Raw genomic sequence first — 22,732 nt, forward strand, 5'->3', positions numbered from 1 at the left:
CAAGCCAATTTCTTGATTGACTAATAGAAAAACACTAATAGAATTTTCTTCAGACTATGAGGACTGGTATTATATAAACCTCATTGAAGATAGAGATGATATACCGTGCACAACATCGATGAAGAGTGGTAAATAGATATGGGAATCTCCTGCTCTAGTTGAACCAGATTCTTCTAAACATTTGTCAGATCTACAAATGATGGGATACATAAAATAGTCACGTAAAAACTTCAAAAACAACACGTAGACAACAATATAGGGCGGTATATTTACATTGAAATAAAAAAAATACAAATATTTGTTTTCAAAGACAATTTTATGATTGAACAATGTAATCTACGTGTTGAGTTGCAATGTCGTTTACTGTGTGTCATAGCATAAATAAAAATAGTTATATTGCCCAAAGTTGCTCAACATTCTCCACTTATGATGACCCTCAAATCACACTCAAACATAGCCACATGTGTTATGAATAAAATACATTTAGCGTAACCTTGTTTGATCACAAGAAACACAGAATGGTGACAACCACTCAGATTTAAAATACATGATTTTATGCCTTGCCTTCTTTTTTGTTACAGACCAACATGATAATGTCGGTCTGTAGTTAATGATAACAAGTAACTCAGAGCATGTGGGAAACGTATTATACTGTATTAGTCCACTACATCAGGTCAAATTGGAATTATGAAGGGTAATAATGTCAAACTCCCAACACTGAACGGCAAAGACAGAAATGAAACATTACAATAACAGTGTATTTGAAAAAATCCAAACAAAAAAACAATAGTAAGATAAATGGAAGGTGTGATATTCTACACATCATACAATACATATAGCCATTGAAAATAGTTTTGGCTGAAGTTGTAGAAAAGTAGATTACAAAAAAACAACCTTCCTTGACAAAAAAATTATAATTCCTCTTCCAAGTAAACACACAATAGGAAAAAAATTAATGGCTTGTTGTGCCATCTGTCCAAACCTGAAGTCATACAGTTTGGTGGCCTGACTCCCACTATAGCCTGGTCCCAGATCTTTTTGTGCTCTTGCCAACTTCATTGCAGTCATTGTAAATGAGTGACAAGGAGTTGGGATAATAGCACAAACAGATTGGCATCAGGCAACTCCCACAACACTACAGTGTAATAATAATTTAACAATCTGAGCATATTCCATATATACGTTTGCATCATGGTAACGTTAATTAGCACTTCAATTGTCTTGGAATCTGTTAATGTATTACAGGAGACCGCTGTAGAGGAAGTCACTGAGCCAGTCAGGTATTGGTAGGGTTGCAAAATTCCAGTAACTTTGTCAAAATTCCCAAGTTTTCCAGAAATCCTGGTTGGAGGATTCCAGATGTCCTGCTTATTCCCTTCTGATATTGGGAATCTTCAACACGGGGAATCTTCAAACATGGAATTCTGGAAAACCTGGGAGTTTGGGGAAAGTTACCGGGGGAATATTGCAAGCCTAGGTGTTGGATGTTCGGTCCCCTGTGTGTCATCTCCTGAACTTGCGGAAGGGTCTGCTGTAAGGCTGTTGGCGTTTCTTCTCCGGAGGCTTGTTGTACATGTAGGCTGAGGGGCCCTGGTACTCCTCGTCTGGGTTCTCCTCCATCATCTGAAGCTTGGCCTCGATGGCACGAATCTTTGCACTCGTACTTTGTATGGGAGGGAGAAGAAGAGAGTGAGTGGGTCGGAGAGAGCAAGAGAGGGAGAGAGTGTGACTGCGAGAGAGCTATAGAGTGAGTGACTGAGTGGGGAAGTAAACGAGGGAGAGCGGGAGGGGGGGGGGGGGGGTGCAGCAGGAATAAAGGAAAATAAAGGAAACTCTTCCTTCTCTTCCTCCACACTGACTGGTCTATGGTTGGTGAGTTTGTGTTATTGAAGTTTATGGTAAATTAAATTAAATGCACTTTCCTGAGGACTCTCCCTTCAAGTAGAATTTAACTTTTTTACAAACAAATCTCATTTTCTGATGTAAATGGCATGTTATAGAAGGGTCCAGACACTTTGGTTATGCAATTTTCACTTGTTTTTGAGAAACTTACCTGCACCAAATATGTCCTTTTAGAAATGGAAATGCTCTCAGCAAGGTTTGTACAGTCAGTGACAACTCAAATTCAAGTCATATTCTATACCCATTTGAAGAGAAACAAGTCACATGTTTGATAAGATTCTCACAGGGGACCCTATTCAACATTTTAAAGAACCCCACATGGGTCCCCAACCCCAAGTTTGGGAACCACTGTAATACTAACCTCTCACCTTACTTGCTTCAATGCGTCCTCTCTCTGTCCATCTCCTTTACGTCCTTCCTTGCAGCCTCCATTCAACGTTAGTTTCTAACTTCATCCTTCTAGCCATAGCTAGCTACCAGATTATCAACCAGAGCCCTTGAGCTACATAAGCTAGCAAGACATCTGACTGAAATATCAGCGACTATTTACCAGATGTCCACTCGTTCTTCCGAGTCAGGGAGGTTTTTGTTTGGGGGATGTCTGTTGACACAGCCGAGTTTCCCGTAGGACAGAGAGGTGAATGAATATGCTGCTAACAAGGCAAATCCGGGGGAGCAGGCGAACATAACGAGCATACATTAATCATTTGCAATTAGAACGCAGATCAAGAAGGCTTCTGAGTGTTGATCAACTCTGGGAATGCAATAATAAGTGTGTAAACTATAATTAACAAAATAAAAAGGTGCGTAAATGGCGTTTACGTGCGTTTAACCTCAACTACATCCCTGGTTGGGTCGCAAAACCCCTTCATAAACGTCAATATCCTGCCAGGCAGGATTTAATCTACCTGCACATGACCATCTGATCATTTATCACTCCAGTGTTAATCTGCTAAATTGTAATTATTCGCCTACCTCCTTATGATTTTTGCACACAATGTATATAGACTCTTTAAAAAAAAATTTTTTATTGACTTGTTTATTGTTTACTCCATGTGTAACTCTGTGTTGTTGTCTGTTCACACTGCTATGCTTTATCTTGCCTACCTGGTTAAATAAAGGTGAAATAAAAATAAAATAAAGATTTTAGCTATCGATGTGACGTTTGGTGGTGCCTGATCAGTCAGTTCTGTACCTGCCTGGCTGAGTGGCAGCGTTTGTGGAATATCTGAGTTTGCCTGACAACCAGATTGCAAAACACATGAGGAAATAAAACTCTGTAGTCTGCCTGGAAATTCATTTGTAAGACCAATGCATTTTTCATATTAACATATTTGATCATTTTTGAAGTACTAACTTGAGAAAATTCTTATTTTCAAGATGTTCTAGTACTTGAATTTCAGAGTGCCAAAATAACCCTGTCTCAGTAACAGTGGTGGTCTTTAGATGTAGACCACATGAAATTATGTCATTCCGAACTTTGTCCGCAATGTAATATTCCATTTAGTTTGCGACTCAAGCGACACCTCTCCATCCATTCTAGCAGAAGGAGCAGAAGGCTACACAGACAATTGAACAGCTGGACAGGGGTAACAGCTTCGAGTCGCAGAAAATGGAATTCAATGTTGAGGATAAAGTTTGGAATGACAATTTCATGTGTACAACATCTAAAAAAAAACCTGCATGACTATGATGACAGCATTTCTAAAAGTATGCATTTGGGTGTTTTAGAGCATTTGTTCATGTTTTTCCAAAACCCCCGTACTACACAACAAGGACGACGAAGTGAATCGCTGGTTGGGGTAAGTTTCTAAAAAAATAATTGAAATCGCAAAAAAAATGTCTGGAACCTTTTATAACATACCATTTACATCAACAATTGAGATTTTGTTGTAAAATAGCAAAGTTCTCTTTTAAAGTCCTTCTTAGACATGGTTGTTTCATCAATAAAATAAAAAAGTGTTGCATTTGAGCTCAAGAGGCCATTTGTTTTTATAAATGCTACTTTCCACATTTTTATGTATAAACCCACCTCAACCACTCCTGCACACTGAATAACGGTACTGAAACTGACTTGTATATACTGGCATTCTCGTGTTTCTTTAACTCACATCGTAGTTCCTGTGGGGTTTTATTCGTACTTAAATGTTTTATTCTATTTTCTATTATTATCTACACTATATATACCCACACACAAAAGTATGTGGACACCCCCTCAAATTAGTGAATTCGGCTTTTTCATATATATTTTAAAATCTTCATTTAACTAGGCAAGTCAGTTAAGAACAAATTCTTATTTACAATGACGGCCTACCCCGGCCAAACCCTAACCCGGATGGCGCTGGGTCTATTGTGCGTCGCCCTATGCGACTCCCAATCACGGCCGGTTGTGATCCAGCCTAGAATCAAACCAGGGTCTGTAGTGACGCCTCTAGCACTGAGATGCAGTGCCGTAGACTGCTGCACCCCGTATTTCAGCTACACCAGTTGAAAACAAAACTAAAATGACAACAGTGGAGAGGCAAACTTGGCTGAGAGGACCGGCAGATGAGTTATAGGGTAATTAGGCTCCCTCAGCAAAGTATCTGAATTAAATAATATATTACAGAATCTGAGTAATCCACCATTATAGCACTTTAAACATTTTTAGTGTAACATGTTTACCAGGTGGCCAGAGCTTACTCATGGGCTAATATTTGCCCTGAACATTATGACAGAGGAATACATTTTATTTTTCCACATTTTGTTTCGTTACAGCCTTATTCTAAAATGGATTAAATAAAAGAATGCCCCTCATCATTCTACACACAATAACCCATAATGATAAAGTGAAAACAGTTGATTTTTGCAAATGTATAAAACATTTTATTTTAAAGTGGCCTCCATAATTCTTAAATGGAAGAAGTTTGGAACCACCAAGACACCCCAGACACCAAAGTGGCCAAAATGAGCAATTGGGTGGCCTTGGTCAGGGAGCTGACCAAGAAGCCGATGGTCACACTGACAGTTTCTGACAGCCCAGTGTTTGCTAAAGGAGTCTCAGACCATGAGAAACAAGATTCTTTGGTCTGATGAAACCAAGATTGAACTCTTTGGCCTGAATGCCAAGCGTCACGTCTGGAATAAACCTGGCACCATCCCTACGGTGAAGCATGGTGGTGGCAGCATCATGCTGTGGGAATGTTTTTTAGTAGCAGGGACTGGTAGACTTGTCAGGATTGAGGGAAAGATGAACGGAACAAAGTGCAGAGAGATCCTTGATGAAAACCTGCTCCAGAGTGCTCAGGACCAAGACAACACAGGAGTGGCTTCGGGACAAGTCTCAATGTCCTTGAGTGGCCCAGCCAGAACCCAGTCTTGAACATCTCTGGAGAGACCTGAAAATAGCTTCGCAGCGAAGCTATCCACCCAACCTGACAGAGCTTGAGAGGATCTGCAGAGAAGAATGTGAGAATGTGTAGGGTCATACCCAAGAAGACTCGATGCTGTAATCGCTGCCAAAGGTGCTTCAACAAAGCACAAGAGTCAAGGGTCAGAATACTTATGTAAATGTGATAGCAAATGTATTACAAATGAAAATAAATAAAATGTCAAAACCTGTTTTTGCTTTGTCAATATGGGGTATTGATGAGGGAGTATCACCTTATTGTTGGGAAAGAGCTCTCGGTAAGAAATTCACTGTACTGTTTTTAACACCTTGTGCGCATGGTGATTAAACGTTGAAACTTTCTCTATAAATATCTTCTGAACGTTATCTCGTGAACTGCATCGTTCCAGAAACAAGCAAGCAGCTTGTAAGAAAGCAGTTCACGGTAAAGGTCTTCACCGGGTTGCATTCGGCGCATGTGATCAAATCAAATTTGATCATCGCCATCTTGTTTTTTGTTGACGGAGCGAAGGCGAGGAGCGTCGCGTAACCTTGCAGTACATGTTCTGCTGTTCTATCGCACGCGCAATTATGGCCGATGGGGAAAAAACAGTGTCCGTAGGCGGCAGTAACTTCTTTGTTGTTATAATATCGCAAATGGACGTGGCAGTTTCACCAAGTAGGATTCCAGCTTTTAAATACATTTAAGTTAAGACTTTTAGGTGTTGATCATGAGTCTAACATACACCCTAATCTGGTATATCATACTGTAATTCATAGGCGTCTAAAATAGTGTAGGGAGGGAGGGTGAAGTATGAAGGAAGAGTCAGAGAGGGAGGGTGAGTGAAGTATGAAGGGAGAGTCAAAGAGGGAGGAGGGGCAGAGAGACAGATTGGACCAACCTGAGATTGGTTGGTAAGTCTAGTTCTGCGCTGCAGGACGGCTCCAGGCTGGCAGGACCATTCTTATCCCCTCTGAAACCCTCAAACCTCTGAAAGAGAGAGAGAGAGAGAGAGAGAGAGAGATATAGAGAGACGTAGACAAACAAACAGAGATACAAAAGCAAGGAGAAGAAAATCTGTGAGACATGCAAGTAAAGTAACATAGGACATGATGAGGTATAAGGAGAGTTTCTAGAGAATGAACTGCAACTTCCTCCCACATGGCTGGCTGCTGAGCATAACATGAGCTGGTAACCACAGATGGAGCAAAGCTTTGGGGCCCAGCTAGCTTACGGTACGGTCATGGTTGGACAAGGTAACCAGAGCAGAGCCCGTTTAGATTACGGTTGCACCATAGACCAGGGAGGGACCAGGTAACCAGAGCGGAGCCCGTTTAGATTACGGTTGCACCATAGACCAGGGAGGGACCAGGTCACTCCGTTTGTCTGCTGCTGCTGCTTTTGGTCAAATCCGCTCACTGGCATTGTGATGCCCTTTTCCGAGGCATTGTGGGGGAAGGTGAACGGCACAGCAATATAACTGTGCATTCATTCCTCTCAAAACCGCCCCTCACAACTTCCCCAACGTGAGTGATGCAATGTGAACCTGTAGAGAGAAGAACGGAAAAAAACGCATCAACATACAAGAAAAGACTCATATTAGACCTACCAGGTCTAGTAATCAGTTAGGATCAATAGGATGCATTTTTAATAAGTGCCATGATCACCATGGTTTCAAAAAGCATAGTGTCGCTTTCTGAACCAATATGAATGGATGAATGACATTCATTTTTTATTTTTACATTAGTCAATTAGCAGACGCTCTTATCCCGAGAGACTTACAGTTGGTGTATCCATCCCAAAGGGATACTTCAGGAGGTTGGCGATGGAGCCCTTTATCTACCTCCCCAGAGTCAGAGTACCTCGTGGCATTTCTATGTCTCTGTGTGCAGTCTGAAGGAAGTTGCTAACTAGCGTTTAGCGCACATTTCTAACTGGCGTCGGAGCAACGACTGGAAGTCCATGGCAACTGCCAGGATGCTAGTCGATACCATAGACTTCCAGTCATTGCGCTAATGCTAGTTAGCATTGGCTCGCTGAACTACCTCCAACTTCCTTTAGGCTGGGCGCAGAGATAAAAATGGTATCCATGAGTTCATCGGACTCTGGGGAAGTGGAGAAAGGGCCTCATCCCAAAGCGAATCCCAAAGCGTCCCTTTAAGATAGCTAGGTGAGACAAAAACATATCAGTCATGAAAATGACTAATCCTCAACGCAACATGGAAATAAGTATTACAATGAAAGCAAACAAACGGGCCCTTGCTTTCTCACGCCAGAGTACTTGACAACCCACCAGTCATAATAGATGCTGAGGTCATTCATTTAGGACCATGATTAGGCGTCAAACAATGACCCTCAAATACTCCCTTCCCTCCATTTTTACAAGTCGTTCTATAAGAATGCATCCTATACGTTCCGGATAGGCCAGCACCACGGGTCTATTTACTGCACGCGAGACCCGTATCACATTTCTCTCCTGAGATCAGTGCCTCTTCCCTCCATTATCTTTAAGTTCACAGGTTCAAAAAGGACAGGCTCAGAGGCGACCAACTCTCAACGTTTCTGGGGGGGGGGGGGGGGGGTTTTGGAGGACATCCGTCCAGTGGTTGACACATGTCTAATGACAAAGCTGAAGATCTCCAGACAGTCAGCCTGTCCATCTCCTCGGTTAAGCCATGGTGACTTTATACTATACAGAACATGGCAATTACAAGGAAAATGAAACCGCCATGCAAATGAAACAGCACGGATCCTTGAATGACGTGACCGTTTACTGAAAAATCATATAAAAAATGTAATCAAAATGATTGAATTCTATTGGCATTGATGTCAGTGAGTCAGACATGGGATGTGGGAATAGACCAGACGCACACGTGCGGACGGCCCAGTACGCCACTGGGGCCGAGCTCCCAGCCATCCAGGACCTCTTCAGCAGTCAGTGAAATCATCAAAGACTCCAGCCGCCCAAGACATAAACTGTTCTCTCTGCTACCGCACGGCAAGCTGTACCGATGCACTGGAACCAACAGGACCCTAAACAGCTTCTACCCTCCCAAGCCATAAGATTGCTAAATAGTTAGTTAAATAGTTAACCGATAACCCAGACTATCTGTGTATTGACCCTTTATGCACTACCTCGTGCACAGCCGTTGCTGTTTGTCTATCCTGTTGCCTCGTCACTTTATCCCCTTTCTTAGAGTCCAACAAGCTGTCTCTACCCTTATCCTTGTTCTGAACACCTCCCAAACAAAGATCATGTGGTTTGGTAAGAAGAATGCCCCTCTCTCCACAGGTGTGATTACTACCTCTGAGGGTTTAGAGCTTGAGGTAGTCACCTCATACAAGTACTTGGGAGTATGGCTAGACAGTACACTGTCCTTCTCTCAGCACATATCAAAGCTGCAGGTTAAAGTTAAATCTAGACTTGGTTTCCTCTATCGTCACCCCAGCTGTCAAACTAACCCTGATTCAGATGACCATTCAACCCATGCTAGATTACGGACACATTGTTTATAGATCGGCAGGTAAGGGTGCTCATGAGCGGCTAGATGTTCTTTTCCATTCGGCCATCAGATTTGCCATCAATTCTCCTTATTTACATTTACATTTAAGTCATTTGGCAGACGCTCTTATAGGACACATCACTGCACTTTATACTCACCTGTAAACTGATTATCTCTGTACACCCGTCGCAAGACACACTGTTTGATGCTTATTTATAAGCCTCTTAGGCCTCACTCCCCCCTATCTGAGATATCTACTGCAGCCCTCATCCTCCACATATAACACCCATTCTGCCAGTCACATTCTGTTAAAGGTCCTCAAAACACACACATCCCTGGGTCGCTCGTCTTTTCAGTTCGCTGCAGCTAGCAACTGGAGCAAGCTGCAACAAACACTCAAACTGGACAGTTTTATCTCAATCTCTTCATTCAAAGACTCAATCATGGAAACACTTACTGACAGTTGTGGCTGCTTGGCGTGATGTATTGTTCTCTACCTTCTTGCCCTTTGTGCTGTTGTCTGTGCCCAATAATGTTTGTACCATGTTTTGTGCTGCTACCATGTTGTGTTGCTACCATGCTGTGTTGTCATGTGTTGTTGACTTGCTATGTTGTCGTCTTAGGTCTCTCTTTATGTAGTGTTGTCTCTCGCCGTGATGTGTGTTTTGTCCTATATTTATATGTTATTTCTTTATTTCATTTTTTAATCCCAGCCCCGCAGGAGGTCTTTTGCCTTTTGGTAGGCCGTCATTGTGAATAAGAATTTGTTCTTAACTTACTTGCCTCGTTAAATAAAGGTTGAAATCCCTATATGTACATATCTACAATTACCTCGTACTCCTGCACATCAACTCTGTACTGGTACCCTGTGTATACAGCCAAGTTATTGTTACTCGTTGTGTATTTTTCTATTTCTTCCTTTCTGCATGTTGGGAAGTAAGCATTTCACGGTTAGTCTACACCTATGGGTTTACGAAGCATGTGCCAAATAAAATGAGATTTGTTATTCTTGATCTGTCTTGTGTGTGGGGAGCATGTCATGAATCTTGAGAGGAGTGGGGGGTGGTGGTGGTGGGGGTCTGGAACCAGTTGTCCGCTGCTTGTTATTGTCAAAGGAGGGCTGCACTGTTAACCTTGACCTGAACCTGGTGTCTCATTCCCCTCAGGGGAGAGTGGGGGACAGGGGGTGTACAGGAGGGGCGTGATTCGGCCCCATACAGGATTTCCTTAGTCCATACAGGCAGCTGCCTATTGTTAGGGACAGACCAGGGTTGCTGGAGTCCAAGAGACCCCCCCCCCTGCCTAGAGGGACTGTCTGGAGCACTGTCCTCTCCAGTCCTACACGCCTGCCTTTCTGCTACTGTTCTACACTCCTACCAAGTCCATTTGTGGCCTGTACACAATGCTGCCATTTTGTTGTACCCAACAACACACACACACACACCACAGGCAAACACACTGCTGCACGCAGGACGCTTAGGCTTAAGTCCGCACAACTTCAGAACCAGATTTAGGCTAGCCTTTTTGCCCTAAGAGAGGGACACACAATGAATCACAGGCCATGCTGTGTGTGTGTGCGTGTGCGTGTGCGTGTGTGTGTGTAGTAAAGGCGAGAGGTTTAACCGGGTGACATTTACCTTTACCTGTGCGTGTGCCCAGCGCACCACCAGCTTCTTGGACAGGGCCAGCTTCCCATTCAGACAATGGATCGCCCTCTCAGCCTCCTGGAGATGGGGGGAAAAAGGGGTTTGATCCTCATAAAAATATAAACACATTTCACCATGAAAAACCAGGCCAGTATCATTACATTGTAGTCATTTAGCAGACACTTATCCAATAGCTCTTACACAAATCAATATGTCATTATTCTCTATCATAAAGTGATAACAGAGACAGTAATGACTGATGGATCACCCAGTCCGTGGGGCTCTAGTGGTGTGTGTGTGTGTGTGTGTTTGCGTGCATGAGGCTAATAAATACACACTTCCTCTGAATAACACCCCAGGGACAGCCTCCCATCACACTCAAGACACTCACAGTGAATAAGAGATCTTTATCTTAGCTTTGGTGGAGCCCTGAAGAGCCCTATGAAGTTTGAAGCAATATCTTCACGGGGAGAGATGGGGAAACGGTTGGCTATACTGTATCTTTTGTCTATGCCGTGTATAGCTTTTGACTTGCACCAACTTTTCACTTTTGTGAGTTAATATTTATACAATGCACTTATCTCTCCCAATAAGCTTGATAACGACTTCATTTAGGAAACATTCACTTCGCAACGAGCGTTGCTATGTGGTTGTCTCGATGAGCGGTCTTCAGATGAATGCACTATTAAGTCGCTCTGGATAAGAGCGTCTGCTAAATGACTCCAATGTAAATTCATATGGAGGTCGAGACTTATCTTTTCTTGGAATTGAAAGATGTGAAATGGATGGTGTGGCGTCGTACCTCTTTGGTGTGGAAGTTAACGAAGCAGTATCCTCGGGGCTGGCCCTCCAACGGTCCAGACTTGTGGAACAGGAAGTCAAACTGTTTCACCTTCCCAAACTTCTCCAGAAGCTTCACCAGGTGATATCTGCAGAGGAAACACACACACGCACATTTATACTGAGACTCACTCTAGCGCTTTTCATCTGCTGTGACAAAGTAAAAATCAAATGTATTTGTTGTTTATGCATTTGACTTGCTTGAATAAATCAGGTCATGTATTGCTTTGAAATAACATTTAGTGGTCATGCGTAATCTCCAAAGCACATGATTAATATAAAGGACTAAATTGGACTAAATTGAATTACTGTAGAAATAGGTTGAAGCGAAATAAATGACTAAAAATGTCTCTTTCAATACAGGCAGGTCTTTCAACGCCAGACTTCCACCATCAACGAAGATGACTCATAACATCAATTAGCAGACATTCCTTTGTCACAGACAGTCCAACCTATTCATAAAACATCACGACTATATTTGCCTTCCCTGTCACCTGCCCCTGATTAGAATGACCGGTCTCTTACACCTTTTGAGCCGCAGTAAATCTTTCATCCACACAATACAGAGGATACAGCGGCAGGACAATGAGAGAGGAAGAAAAAAAAAAGAAGAAAAAAAAGAGGAAGCCTGATTTCAAGAAAAACATTCACTACTGTACAGTGCACGGCTGCGTGCGGCTAGCTGCCGTAACTGCCTCGGCCTGTTAGCCTACAATAGTCCTGGGAAATTGAACGCGTCCACCTTCCATTCAGAAGGTTATTAGCAGTGGGATTCATTGTCACTGACATCCAGGATCCATAAAAAAAATAATTGCTTGACCGTCTGACCCTTGAGGTGGGCTCGACTGTAGCCCTCATTGCCCTGTTATCAAGTGCTAAACTATGAAGAGTCCCTTACAGCAGTACATACTGTACTGGCCCGGCCTTGTACCAATCAATAGATTAACTTGTCATGACCGTGGCCAACAGCTGTACCAGTGATTCAGAGGGAACTTGAGGTTATACCCCCTGACACAAGACTCAACATTTTGGGATAAGATTCAAGCTTACACTCATTCTACACACTGTGAAGTTCAAGTAGAAGGGATCACGAGAGTTCTCGCACATGTCATCTACTGTATATCAGAGTGAGAAGTTGGGACAACAGTAAAGGAGATATATTTAGTCCAAGCTGTAATGGTAAGCAGTCTGAACAAGAAGCAGACAATTTCATATGTCGACGGTCTGTATTGTTGGGCAGCCTAGCATGCAGTCTGTGCGTAGGAGAGTGCATTCTCTCTATTGTCCGAGCCAAATATCACTGTCCGTGCACGCCAAAAGCCTATGCTGCATGCTAAAACTTCAGGGCGTCATCAGAAGAACATCAACAGTGTAGACTGGGCATGAACAGATGAATAGAAAGGCTACCTAGTCATAGAGTCACAATATACAGTACCAGTCAAAAGGTAGGACACACCTACTCATTTAAGGGTTCCTCTTTTTTAATAGGGAAGACATCAAAACTATGAAATAACACATATGGAATCATGTAGTAACCAAAAAAAGTGTTGAATCAAAATATATTTGAGATTCTTCAAGGTAGCCACCCTTGGCCTTTATGACAGCTTTGCACCCTCTTGGCATTTTCTCAACCAGTTTCATGAGGTAGTCACCTGGAATGAATTTCAATTGACAGGTGTGCCTTGTTCAAAGTTAATTTGAGGAATTTCTTTCCTTCTTAATGCGCTTGGGCCAATCAGTTGTGTTGTGACAACGTAGGGGAGGTATACAGAAGATAGCCCTATTTGGAAAAATACCAAGTCCATATTATGGCAAGAACAGCACAAATAAGCAAAGAGAAATGACAGTCCATCATTAAGACATGAAGGTCAGACAATGCGGAACATTTCAAGAACTTTGAAAGTTTCTTCACATGCAGTCGCAAAAACCATCAAGCGCTATGATGAAACTGGCTCTCATGAAGACCACCATAGGAAAGGAAGACCCAGAGTTACCTCTGCTGCAGAGGATAAGTTCATTGGAGTTACCAGCCTCGGAAATTGCATCCCAAATAAATGCTTCACAGAGTTCAAGTAACAGACAAATCTCAACATCAACTGTTCAGAGGAGAATTAGGCCTTCATGGTCGAATTGCTGCAAAGAAACCACTACTAAAGGACACCAATAAGAAGAAGAGACTTGCTTGGTCCAAGAAACATGAGCAATGGACATTAGATCGATGGAGATCTGTCCTTTGTTTTGATGAGTCCAACCGCTGCGTCTTCGTGAGATCCAAAGAAGGTGAACAGATGATCTCCGCATGTGTGGTTCCCACCGTGAAGCATGGAGGAAGTGTGATGGTGTGGGGGTGCTTTGCTGGTGACAGTCTGATTTATTTAGAATTCAAGGCACACTTAACCAGCATGGCTACCACAGCGATACACCATCCCATCTGGTTTGCGCTTAGTGGGACTATCATTTGTTTTTCAACAGAACAATGACCAACACACCTCCAGGCTGTAGAAGGGCTATTTGACCAAGAAGGAGAGTGATGGAGTGCTGCATCAGATGACCTGGCCTCCACAATCACCCGACCTCAACCCAATTGAGAAAGTTTGGGATGAGTCGGATCGCAAAGTGAAGGAAAAGCAGCCAACAAGTGCCCAGCATGTGGGAACTCCTTCAAGACTGCTGGAAAAGCATTCCAGGTGAAGCCTGATTGAGAGAATGCCAAGAGTGTGCATAGCGGTCATCAGGGCAAAGGGTGGCTACTTTGAAGAATCTCAAATATATTTTAATTTGTTTAACACTTTTTTGGTTACTACATGATTCCATGTGTTTTGATGTCTCCGCTATTATTCTACAATGTAGAAAATAGTAAAAAAATAAAGAAAAACCCTTGAATGAGTGGGCGTGTCCAAACTTTTGGCTATATTCATGATCTCTTATGGATTTATAAAACAGGTAGTGGTTGTGTCATAGTCATCACAGGTATGTTGAAAGCATGACATTCAGCTACATTGGCTGATGTTGAATTCCACATAATGCAATAGAGTCTCAGGTCAGGCAATAGCCTAGGTCTAACCGGTATTTATTGATCTCAAGCTTAGGTCAGATACAACACAAAATGTTTCCTATGGAAGTCTAATCACTAAGTTTAAAGACATATCTACATTATTTCACCATGTAAAACAATTACAATGTGAATGTCCTTTGATAGCCTATGTTACGTAAATAAATAAACAAAAACATGGGTGAGCCTTTATTTTTTTCTTCCGGAGTGACTTGCCTGGGAATTGTGTTGTGTACAAGTAGCCTAACAGAGATGCCTGTTGCTTTCATACATTTCTCCAGCAGTTATTTTTAAAATCGTGGAAAGGTATGTAGCCTAGGAGCAGGATTTGGGTGAGTACTAGGGATCTCGGGTTACGTCCCAAATGGCACCCTATTCCCTATATAGTGCACCACTTTTGGCCAAAGCCCTAATGGGGCCTGGTCAAAATTAGTGGACTACATAGGGTATAGGATCTTATTGTGGATACACCCATGGACTGGATGTATTAATGTCTTTCCTTGGCCTCCCAGGAGCTTTCTTCGACAAGCAGAATTTCTCACTTTCCCAGACTCCACCCTCTGCAGGCTGGAATGGAGCGTCTTCCTGCGACATGCTTCTGGTACAGATTGAGGAATTGATAGTGGGCTGATACACTGGGAAGGACCACAGGAGGGGACAGGACCACGTCTGGCTTTTAACAGACCACAATGCACTTCTCCTGGGGCTTGTAAAACGTGCTGGCCGGCAGGAGGTTGAGGAGGGCAGCTAAGGGTTGGTGAGGGGAGGAGTGATCTCCTTGCTCGAGGGGGTTCTTCTGTGAAAGCATGAACCCGAGCCAAGCTGGACATCTGTTAAATAACCATGTGGTGAAGCGGCCCAGCGCCTACAGTTCCTCCATCTATGCAAGCTGTGCAAGCAGTTGCTCCCGACGCCACTTGGGTACACTGCAGCATCCACAGAGAGGCTCTTGCTACCAAGGGAACGCCTGACAGCTTGAAAGATCTTTTGGACACCACAGTGAAAATGGTTAACTTTGTTAAAGCAAGGCCCCTGAACTCCCGTGTATTTTCTGCACTATGCAATGATATGGGCAGCAACCATGTAACGCTTTTACAACATACAGAAGTGCGCTAGTTAGCAAGGGGCAAAGCATTGACGTGTTTTTTTTTTTTTTAATTGAGAGACGAGCTTACTGACTATAATTTTCACTTGTCTGACCGCTTACATGATGACGGGTTTCTCCCGACTGGCCTATCTGGGTGATGTTTTTTCTCGCTTTAATGATCTGAATCTAGGATTACAGGGACTCTCTGCAACTATATTTAATGTGCGGGATACAATTGAGGCTATGATTAAGAAGTTGGAGCATTAACAAGGACAACACACAGGTCTTTCCATCATTGTATGATTTTTTTGTATGCAAATGAACTCAAGCTACGGACAATGTCAAATGTGATAAAGCGAAGCACCTGAGAGAGTTGGGTGAGCAATTACGCAGGTACTTCCCCGAAACAGATGACACAAACAACAGATTCGTTATCCCTTTCTTGCCCTAACCTCCAGTCCATTTATCAATATCTGAACAAGAGAGCCTCATCGAAATTGCAACAAGCGGTTCTGTGAGAGTTGAATTTAATCAGAAACCACTGTCAGATTTCTGGATTGGGCTGCACTCAGAGTATCCTGCCTTGGCAAATGGCGTTGTTAAGACACTGATGCCCTTTGCAACCACGTACCCATGTGAGAGTGGATTCTCGGCCCTCACTAGCAAGAAACTAAATACAGGCACAGACTGTGTGTGGGAAATAATTTAAGACTGAGACTCTCTCCAATACAACCCAACATTGCAGAGTTATGTGCATCCTTTCAAGCACACCATTCTCAATAACCTGTGGTGAGTTACTCACAATTTGATGAACAAATAAGGTTTTATATGTAAGATGGTTAAATAAAAAGCAAAATGATTGATTATTATTATTTGTGCCCTGGTCCTACGAGAGCTCTGTCACTTCCCACGAGTGACAAAAACTCACACTCATTATGTTTAATAAATATGTTGTAATGTGATTGTGTATGGCAGGCTTACAATGATGGCAAAAAACAACATTTCAGAGTACGCTGACCCTGCTGCTAGAGGGGGTACGCAGCCGGAGGTTGAATGTTCGAAGGGGTACGGGACTATAAAAAGTTTGGGAACCACTGAAACAGAAAATGTGAATGTTACAACACCTTGCTCGTCTCAGCAAGGAGCAACAAAATTTCCTCACGTTGTTAAGTCCATGTTACTGTAGAGTCCGTTACAGCAGAATCAGACTCAACCGCACAAATGCCCAGCCAATTCCTTCTTCGGTCAGCTGTTTTGTCCACATTTGTTATTTTAACGGTGATCTTATTTTCATGACGGTCTTCATCCATAATTGTCAGTTACACAGTTATACGGTAATTGTGCCAACTCTAGCCATGTGTGTGGTGTGTGTGTGTGTGTGGGAGATGTGCCTGGGCAGGCGGGTTGAGCAGGTGGGTTGGGGTGTTGTCCCTCTCACCTGATGACTGTCTCCTTAGCTAAAGACACACTCCTGAAACACAGTCAGGCTGGTGTTTGTCTTACGACAGCCTGTGCCTGAGACGGAGACTGGTGCAAAACATGTTACGGAAGATATCACATCTGCTGCTATAAGAGCTCAGCTGCCTCTTCAAAAACAAAATGTGGCAAAGTGTTGATTCTGCTCCCTGAGATATGGGGAAGGTAGCAAAAGCATTCCCAGATGAAATGCAGCCTATATCATTCAAAGAATCATTCACAGAATCCATGTGACCCCGGAATTATGCATTTTTCAATAAGCTCAACGCCGATCATCTCCCAACTTCAGTTCAGCTTTTCTACCACCGTTTTAGTTTCTCCAAGAGAAGGGGGGGAAAAAACGGGAATTGAGCAATCACTCAGCATTGTCCCGAGACTGGATTCTTCCAGAGATCTGGAGGGCTCGAGATCATGACTGATGATGGTGCTGAAGATCTGACATCATTAAGACCTGTGGATTAATTAGCATGGAAAATAACGAGAAAATAAAGGATTCTTGGCTGAGAGAGACAGAGAGAAAACACAGAGAGAACGTTAGAGGGACGAGAGAAAGAGAGAAAGTAGCCTAGTAGCAGTTGTGGAAACCGTGTGGGCGTGTTAAAAGAGTGTACAACGTTTCCCGCCAGATTTCAGAGTGCAACTGTAGTGCCAGATGCCCTGGGGGAATCTTCCAGTTTGGACTTCTCCTTAGAGAAATGAGTGATCAATGGCTCCTGAGGCTGCAGCAAGCAGTGAGTCTAAGACTTTGTCCCAAATGGCCCCCTAGACCCTATATATTGCAATACTTTTTTGTTTGTTTTACCATCTCCTCTTCAACACCACAATCAATCTCTCTGACAGAGACTACACATTAGCGGTAAAAACTAAGAAATTACAGCAGAGATTTGTACCTCACATCTCCCTTAACCACTTATTTGATCTCCTGGCTCGCTGTAAAAAGAAAAAGAACAAAGTGCCTGTCGCTGAATACTGACCCTCACTCAGAAAACAAGAACAGACCTCTCTACAGTGCTACCTGCCTGCATGTCACTTTACAGAGAGAAGGGCCCTGAAGTAGGTCTTGCTACAACAAACACTTGGAGCATGTGAACTAATTCATCTTACCAATCACCAGCCTGTGGGCATATTTTGTTGTTTTCCTTATACCCTATATAGTGCACTACTTTTGACCAGAGTCCTATGGGAATAGGGTGCCATTTGGGATGCACACCAGGTTATTTAAAAGAAAACAGAGGGTAGAGGGGAAGGAAATGCCTGTCTAGACACCAGCCCCAGCAAGCTGTACATTTTCCAGGATCCCACCAGCCAATCCCAACCTGTGCTGCCCTCCACCCCACTCCTTCTTCTGAAGCAAAAAGAGCAGCCAGCAAGCTACAGGTTGACAGAGTAAACACGCCAGGTAAGTGAGAAATGATGGCAGCCCTTTAGCAGAACAGGTCGCCATGCCCGAGTGCCTCTCTTTCACACGCCCAATGTTGTCTGCTCATTCTCCAGCCCTCACAGACACACGGCTAATCAATCATACAGGCCAGTCACGGCGGTTGCTCCGCTGGGCTGCTGCTGCACTGCCTCCTTGGCAGGGAGGAGCGAGCGCCCCACCTTCCAGTCAGGGGCGGAGAGTAAAAGTTGCCCTTAACAACTAGCCTCGTACAACCAGCCTGATTTCTGGCCACCCCACATAGCCTGGTTCCTCTCTAGGTTTCGGCCTTTCTAGGGAGTTTTTCCTAACCACCGTGCTTCTACACCTGCATTGCTTGCTGTTTGGAGTTTTAGGCTGGGTTTCTGTACAGCACTTTGAGATATCAGCTGATGTACGAAGGGCTATATAAATAAATTTGATTTGATCTCGCAAGCTCACATAAATGATTCGTATCTGTGTAGCAAGCTGGTGAGATTAGGCTGGTTGTACGAGGCTACCGTACCACTGGTTCAGGGTTAAATACATGTTTAATCTACCTGATGGTTAAGGCAAGGATTTGAGAGTAGGGTGATCTGATCCTAGAGCTGTGGTTAGGGACAAATTCTACCTCGAGGTTCATGGACCAAGAGGATTCACTCACTCTGTGATTTTAGGATCGATGTTCCCGATCCACAGGCGATGGCCTTCGTGTGACGAGCTTTCTGAAATTATAGAGGCATTCTCCACGGTCTCCACTGCCAGCTGTGCTGTCGTGGGTTTCTTGCTTTCTGAAATGATAGTGACATCATCGTCTGTCGTCTCCACTGTAGAAGGTGTAGGCTTCTTGCTTTCGGAAATGATAGTGACATCATTGTCTGCCGTCTCCACTGCAGAAGGTGTAGTTTTCTTCCTTTCTGAAACTACGGTGACATCCTGGTCCTCCACGGCTGATGGTGTGGGTTCCTTCCCTTCTGAAATGGTAGAAGAAGGACGCTCCACTGTCTCTACTGCAGACTGAATAGGTTTCTCGCGTTCTGTAACAATGGGGGAACTTTCCGCCGTCTCCACTGCCGACTCCATGGGTCTCCTGAGAGAGAAAGTGAGAGATAGGCTTTGGGAGTGTGGCCTTCTGCAAAATAATGTGAACCACAACTTGATTAAACACTGATAAACCCTTATGAAAATGAAAACATCAAGTAGCCTAGCTAGCTAATCACAATTCAGACAGAAACATTAACTAGCCATCAGACTGTTAAATAGTCACCACTAGCCAGCCTCAGCCCAGTACCCTGCCCTGAACTTTAGTCATTGTTACTAGCCTGCTACCACCTGGTACTCAACCCTGCTGCCCTATGTACATAGTCATTGAACACTGGTCACTTTAATAATGTTTACATACTGTTTTACCTACTTCATGTGTATATACTGAATGCTAGTAACAGCTCATGTTAAATAACTGCTGTTGTACACCTTTTCAATTCATATACGTTTACTGTCCATAATGTCTATACACACCATGATATGCATCTATATTTATATCCCAGACTATGACATGCATTGCTCGTTTTAATATTTCTGAACTCCTTCCTTTTGGGGATTTGCGTGTATTGTAGGTATTACTGCACTGTTGGAGCTAGGAACATAAGCATTTCGCTACACCCGCGACAACATCTGCAAAATATGTGTACGCGACCAATACAATTTGATTTGGTTTAGCTAGCTAGTTTACGTTAACAGCAATCCAGTTAACTATCATTGGCAATGGATCTAGTTAGATGACTAAAGATAAACCATGATGAAATACACACACACATATATATATATCAATTGTTTGTTTTATGTTTCTGTTCAACATGGATTTGTCAATGCCAAGAGCCCTCGACACGGACGGGTGTCAAGCTTTGCTAACGAAGTAAGCTAGTTATTATGCTAGAACTAAGTGTATATATCAAACGTTTAATTTACCTTGTTCGGTAGAAACTTTGTCTGTCGGTGAACGGCTCAACGTTTAGAGATTACTATATCAACAAAACGTCAATAGAATTCTATAATTTAGATAAAATACCTTAGTACACAAAGCTCCGGTGAGCTAGCTGCTAGCCGCAAGATAGCAAAAACAAAGGCGCCTGTGAATGACGTCTTACACAATCTCGCCCAAAAAGAGCACACACATTGATGACACCCAAAACATATTATTTGAATGAATATGAGGAATAACGCAAGCGTCGGCTCCAGCTATTGCTGCTTTTAAGACAACTGAGTATTCGCGATAAGAATGAGGTCAAATCATGACGTCAGTGATATTTTAAATCGGAACTAAGAAACTCTGAAATGTCCGACTTGCTAACTGGTTTTAGTTATACACGTGCCGCGTTCAACGAATAAATAAGTCGGATATTTCCGAGTTTCCTATGTCCGACTTGCATCGGATGGCCGTTTAAAACGATTTTCCCCAGCCGGAGTTTGTTTTTCCCCCGAGGTCCCAGCTGTCACCCACTAAAGTCGGAAGTCAGGGATTTCTGTTCCCAGTTATTTTGAACGCGGTATTTTCCCCAACGCTTTTCACTGCCTTGCGCAAAAAAAAAAACATTTTTACGAGATATAGCTAAGTAGTAACATTAAAGAAGTAGTGCATGACTTCAGTAGTTACAGTGTAAAGATCAAATCCCAAATATACTCTTGTATCGATCCAATATGTCTTTAAGCTTACTCGAATGCATGTCCAACGACCTTCCTTCCATATAAGACGGATACATTCCACAAACGTTTTCAGTTAGCTAGTAGTAGCCATCATGCTAATCTAGTTAGCTTTCGTGTCAGCGTGTCATATGCATGATTGATATTGATATGATCGATATGCAGTCAACTATCTAATAGCCCTGGGCTTATAAAGGCTGGTAAAATGCTACAGTTAAATCTTTAGTCCTTGCTACATCATCTTTTGGACTAATACATTAATGATATACTGTAACATACCCATTGATCCTTGAAGAATACAATTTATAAATGACTCATGACCTTAGTTCAACTGTCATAACCCATCAGAACCCCAAATATAGGCCTAAGTTTTACTCCAATGTTTGTTGACAAGGTAACTATAAATAAACACTATAGCCTCTGAAGATCCTTAAAACTATATATTTAATATCATGGGTGATCAGTCCTTGCATTTTCAGTGAAACATGGTCGGAGGATACACTTTGTAATTGTTTCAATTAAGAATTGTAGCTTTTTAACAACATAGGACAGCAATATTCAGTGATGTCGTACAATGTGGGCATGCCAGCTGAACTCTCGCAGTTTATGAAGAAATATCAAAGAGATACAGTATCCCACTGAACACCTGTGCTACAGTTTTTCTGCTTCACTTCACGTGTAAAGACAGCCATCATCCCCCCTCTATCGCTTCCAGTGGACTTAGACACACTACCAATTGTTAAATATACCCTAGAGGTAACACAAAAGAGTCATGCTTTTCATCTTCCTATAGCCTTACCACCAGGCACCAGTCGTGTCTTTCAGTGAGCCTGCCTGCTGCTGGCTTTACAAGGGAGTGATACAATCAGCCAACCTGGGTTTATTTAGAGAATAAAGCACTTGTATGGTCTCTGCCTTCTGTCCCAGATATTATTGATACAGTAAAGCGCTGCTGACTGTAACAACACAGAGGTTGTAGGGTAGACTGTGGGCTGTTCTGGATTTTTTGTTAGTTCTTTTCACCTTTATTTAACTAGGCAAGTCAGTTAAGAACAAATACGTATTTACAATGACTGCCTACACCGGCCAATCCCAGATGATGCTGGGCCAATTGTGCACCGCCCTATGGGACTTCCAATCACGGCCGGTTGTAATACAGCCTGGATTCTTACCATGGCTTCTGTAGTGATACCTCTAGCACGGAGATGCAGTGCCTTAGACTGCTGCGCCACTCGGGAGTCCTAACATACAGCAGCAATATACAGGCTGTAGATAGATATAAGTATCACCCTGCCTGCCTAGATCCCCCCCCTGCCTTCTTGTGATGTACATTCAGTGGCCAGTCTATTAGGCACACCCATCTAGTACTGGGTCAGGCCCCCTGTAGCCATGAAGGGATGCACCTGGTCAGCAACAATGTTCTGATATGCTGTGGCATTCAAACGTTGATCAATTCTATAAAGGGACCTATCGTGTGCCAGGAAAACATTCTCCACACCATTACACCACAGCCACCAGCCTGTACCGTTAACACCGGGTAGGATGGGGCCATGGACTCATGCTGCTTATGCCAAATCCTGACTCTGCCATCAGCATGACGCAACAGGAACCAGGATTTGTCAGACAAGGCAATGTTTTTCCACTCCCCAAATGTTCAGTGTTGGTAATCGCGTGCTCCCTGGAGCCACTTCTTCTTGTTTGTAGCTGATCGGAGTTGAACCCGGTGTGGTCATCTGCTGCAAAAGCCCATCTATGACAAGGA

The 22,732-nt window shown here is 43.1% G+C and overlaps 1 protein-coding gene across 6 annotated transcripts; it reads right to left on the minus strand.

Annotated features, from left to right (window-relative positions):
* Positions 1-249: 249 nt before the first annotated feature.
* LOC135517628 (probable RNA-binding protein 18) lies at positions 250-21,020 on the minus strand. Of its 6 annotated transcripts, none has more exons than XM_064942117.1 (6): positions 20,984-21,020; positions 18,935-19,360; positions 11,222-11,348; positions 10,411-10,497; positions 6,172-6,260; positions 250-1,663 (listed from the first exon to the last, which is right to left on the minus strand). In XM_064942117.1, the coding sequence occupies exons 2-6, from the start codon at positions 19,351-19,353 to the stop codon at positions 1,504-1,506; spliced, it is 882 nt and encodes a 293-aa protein (XP_064798189.1). In that variant the 5' UTR covers positions 19,354-19,360; positions 20,984-21,020; the 3' UTR covers positions 250-1,503. The 6 variants fall into 6 exon arrangements, with proteins under 6 accessions (XP_064798189.1, XP_064798188.1, XP_064798187.1 ...); XM_064942116.1 differs by lacking the exon at positions 20,984-21,020 and adding an exon at positions 20,339-20,777; XM_064942115.1 differs by lacking the exon at positions 20,984-21,020 and adding an exon at positions 20,339-20,777 and having other exon boundaries at positions 18,935-19,402.
* Between the last annotated feature and the right edge of the window lie 1,712 nt (positions 21,021-22,732).

Source organism: Oncorhynchus masou, chromosome 28, assembly GCF_036934945.1.
Source record: "Oncorhynchus masou masou isolate Uvic2021 chromosome 28, UVic_Omas_1.1, whole genome shotgun sequence".
In the NCBI taxonomy this organism is placed as follows: Eukaryota; Metazoa; Chordata; class Actinopteri; order Salmoniformes; family Salmonidae; genus Oncorhynchus; species Oncorhynchus masou.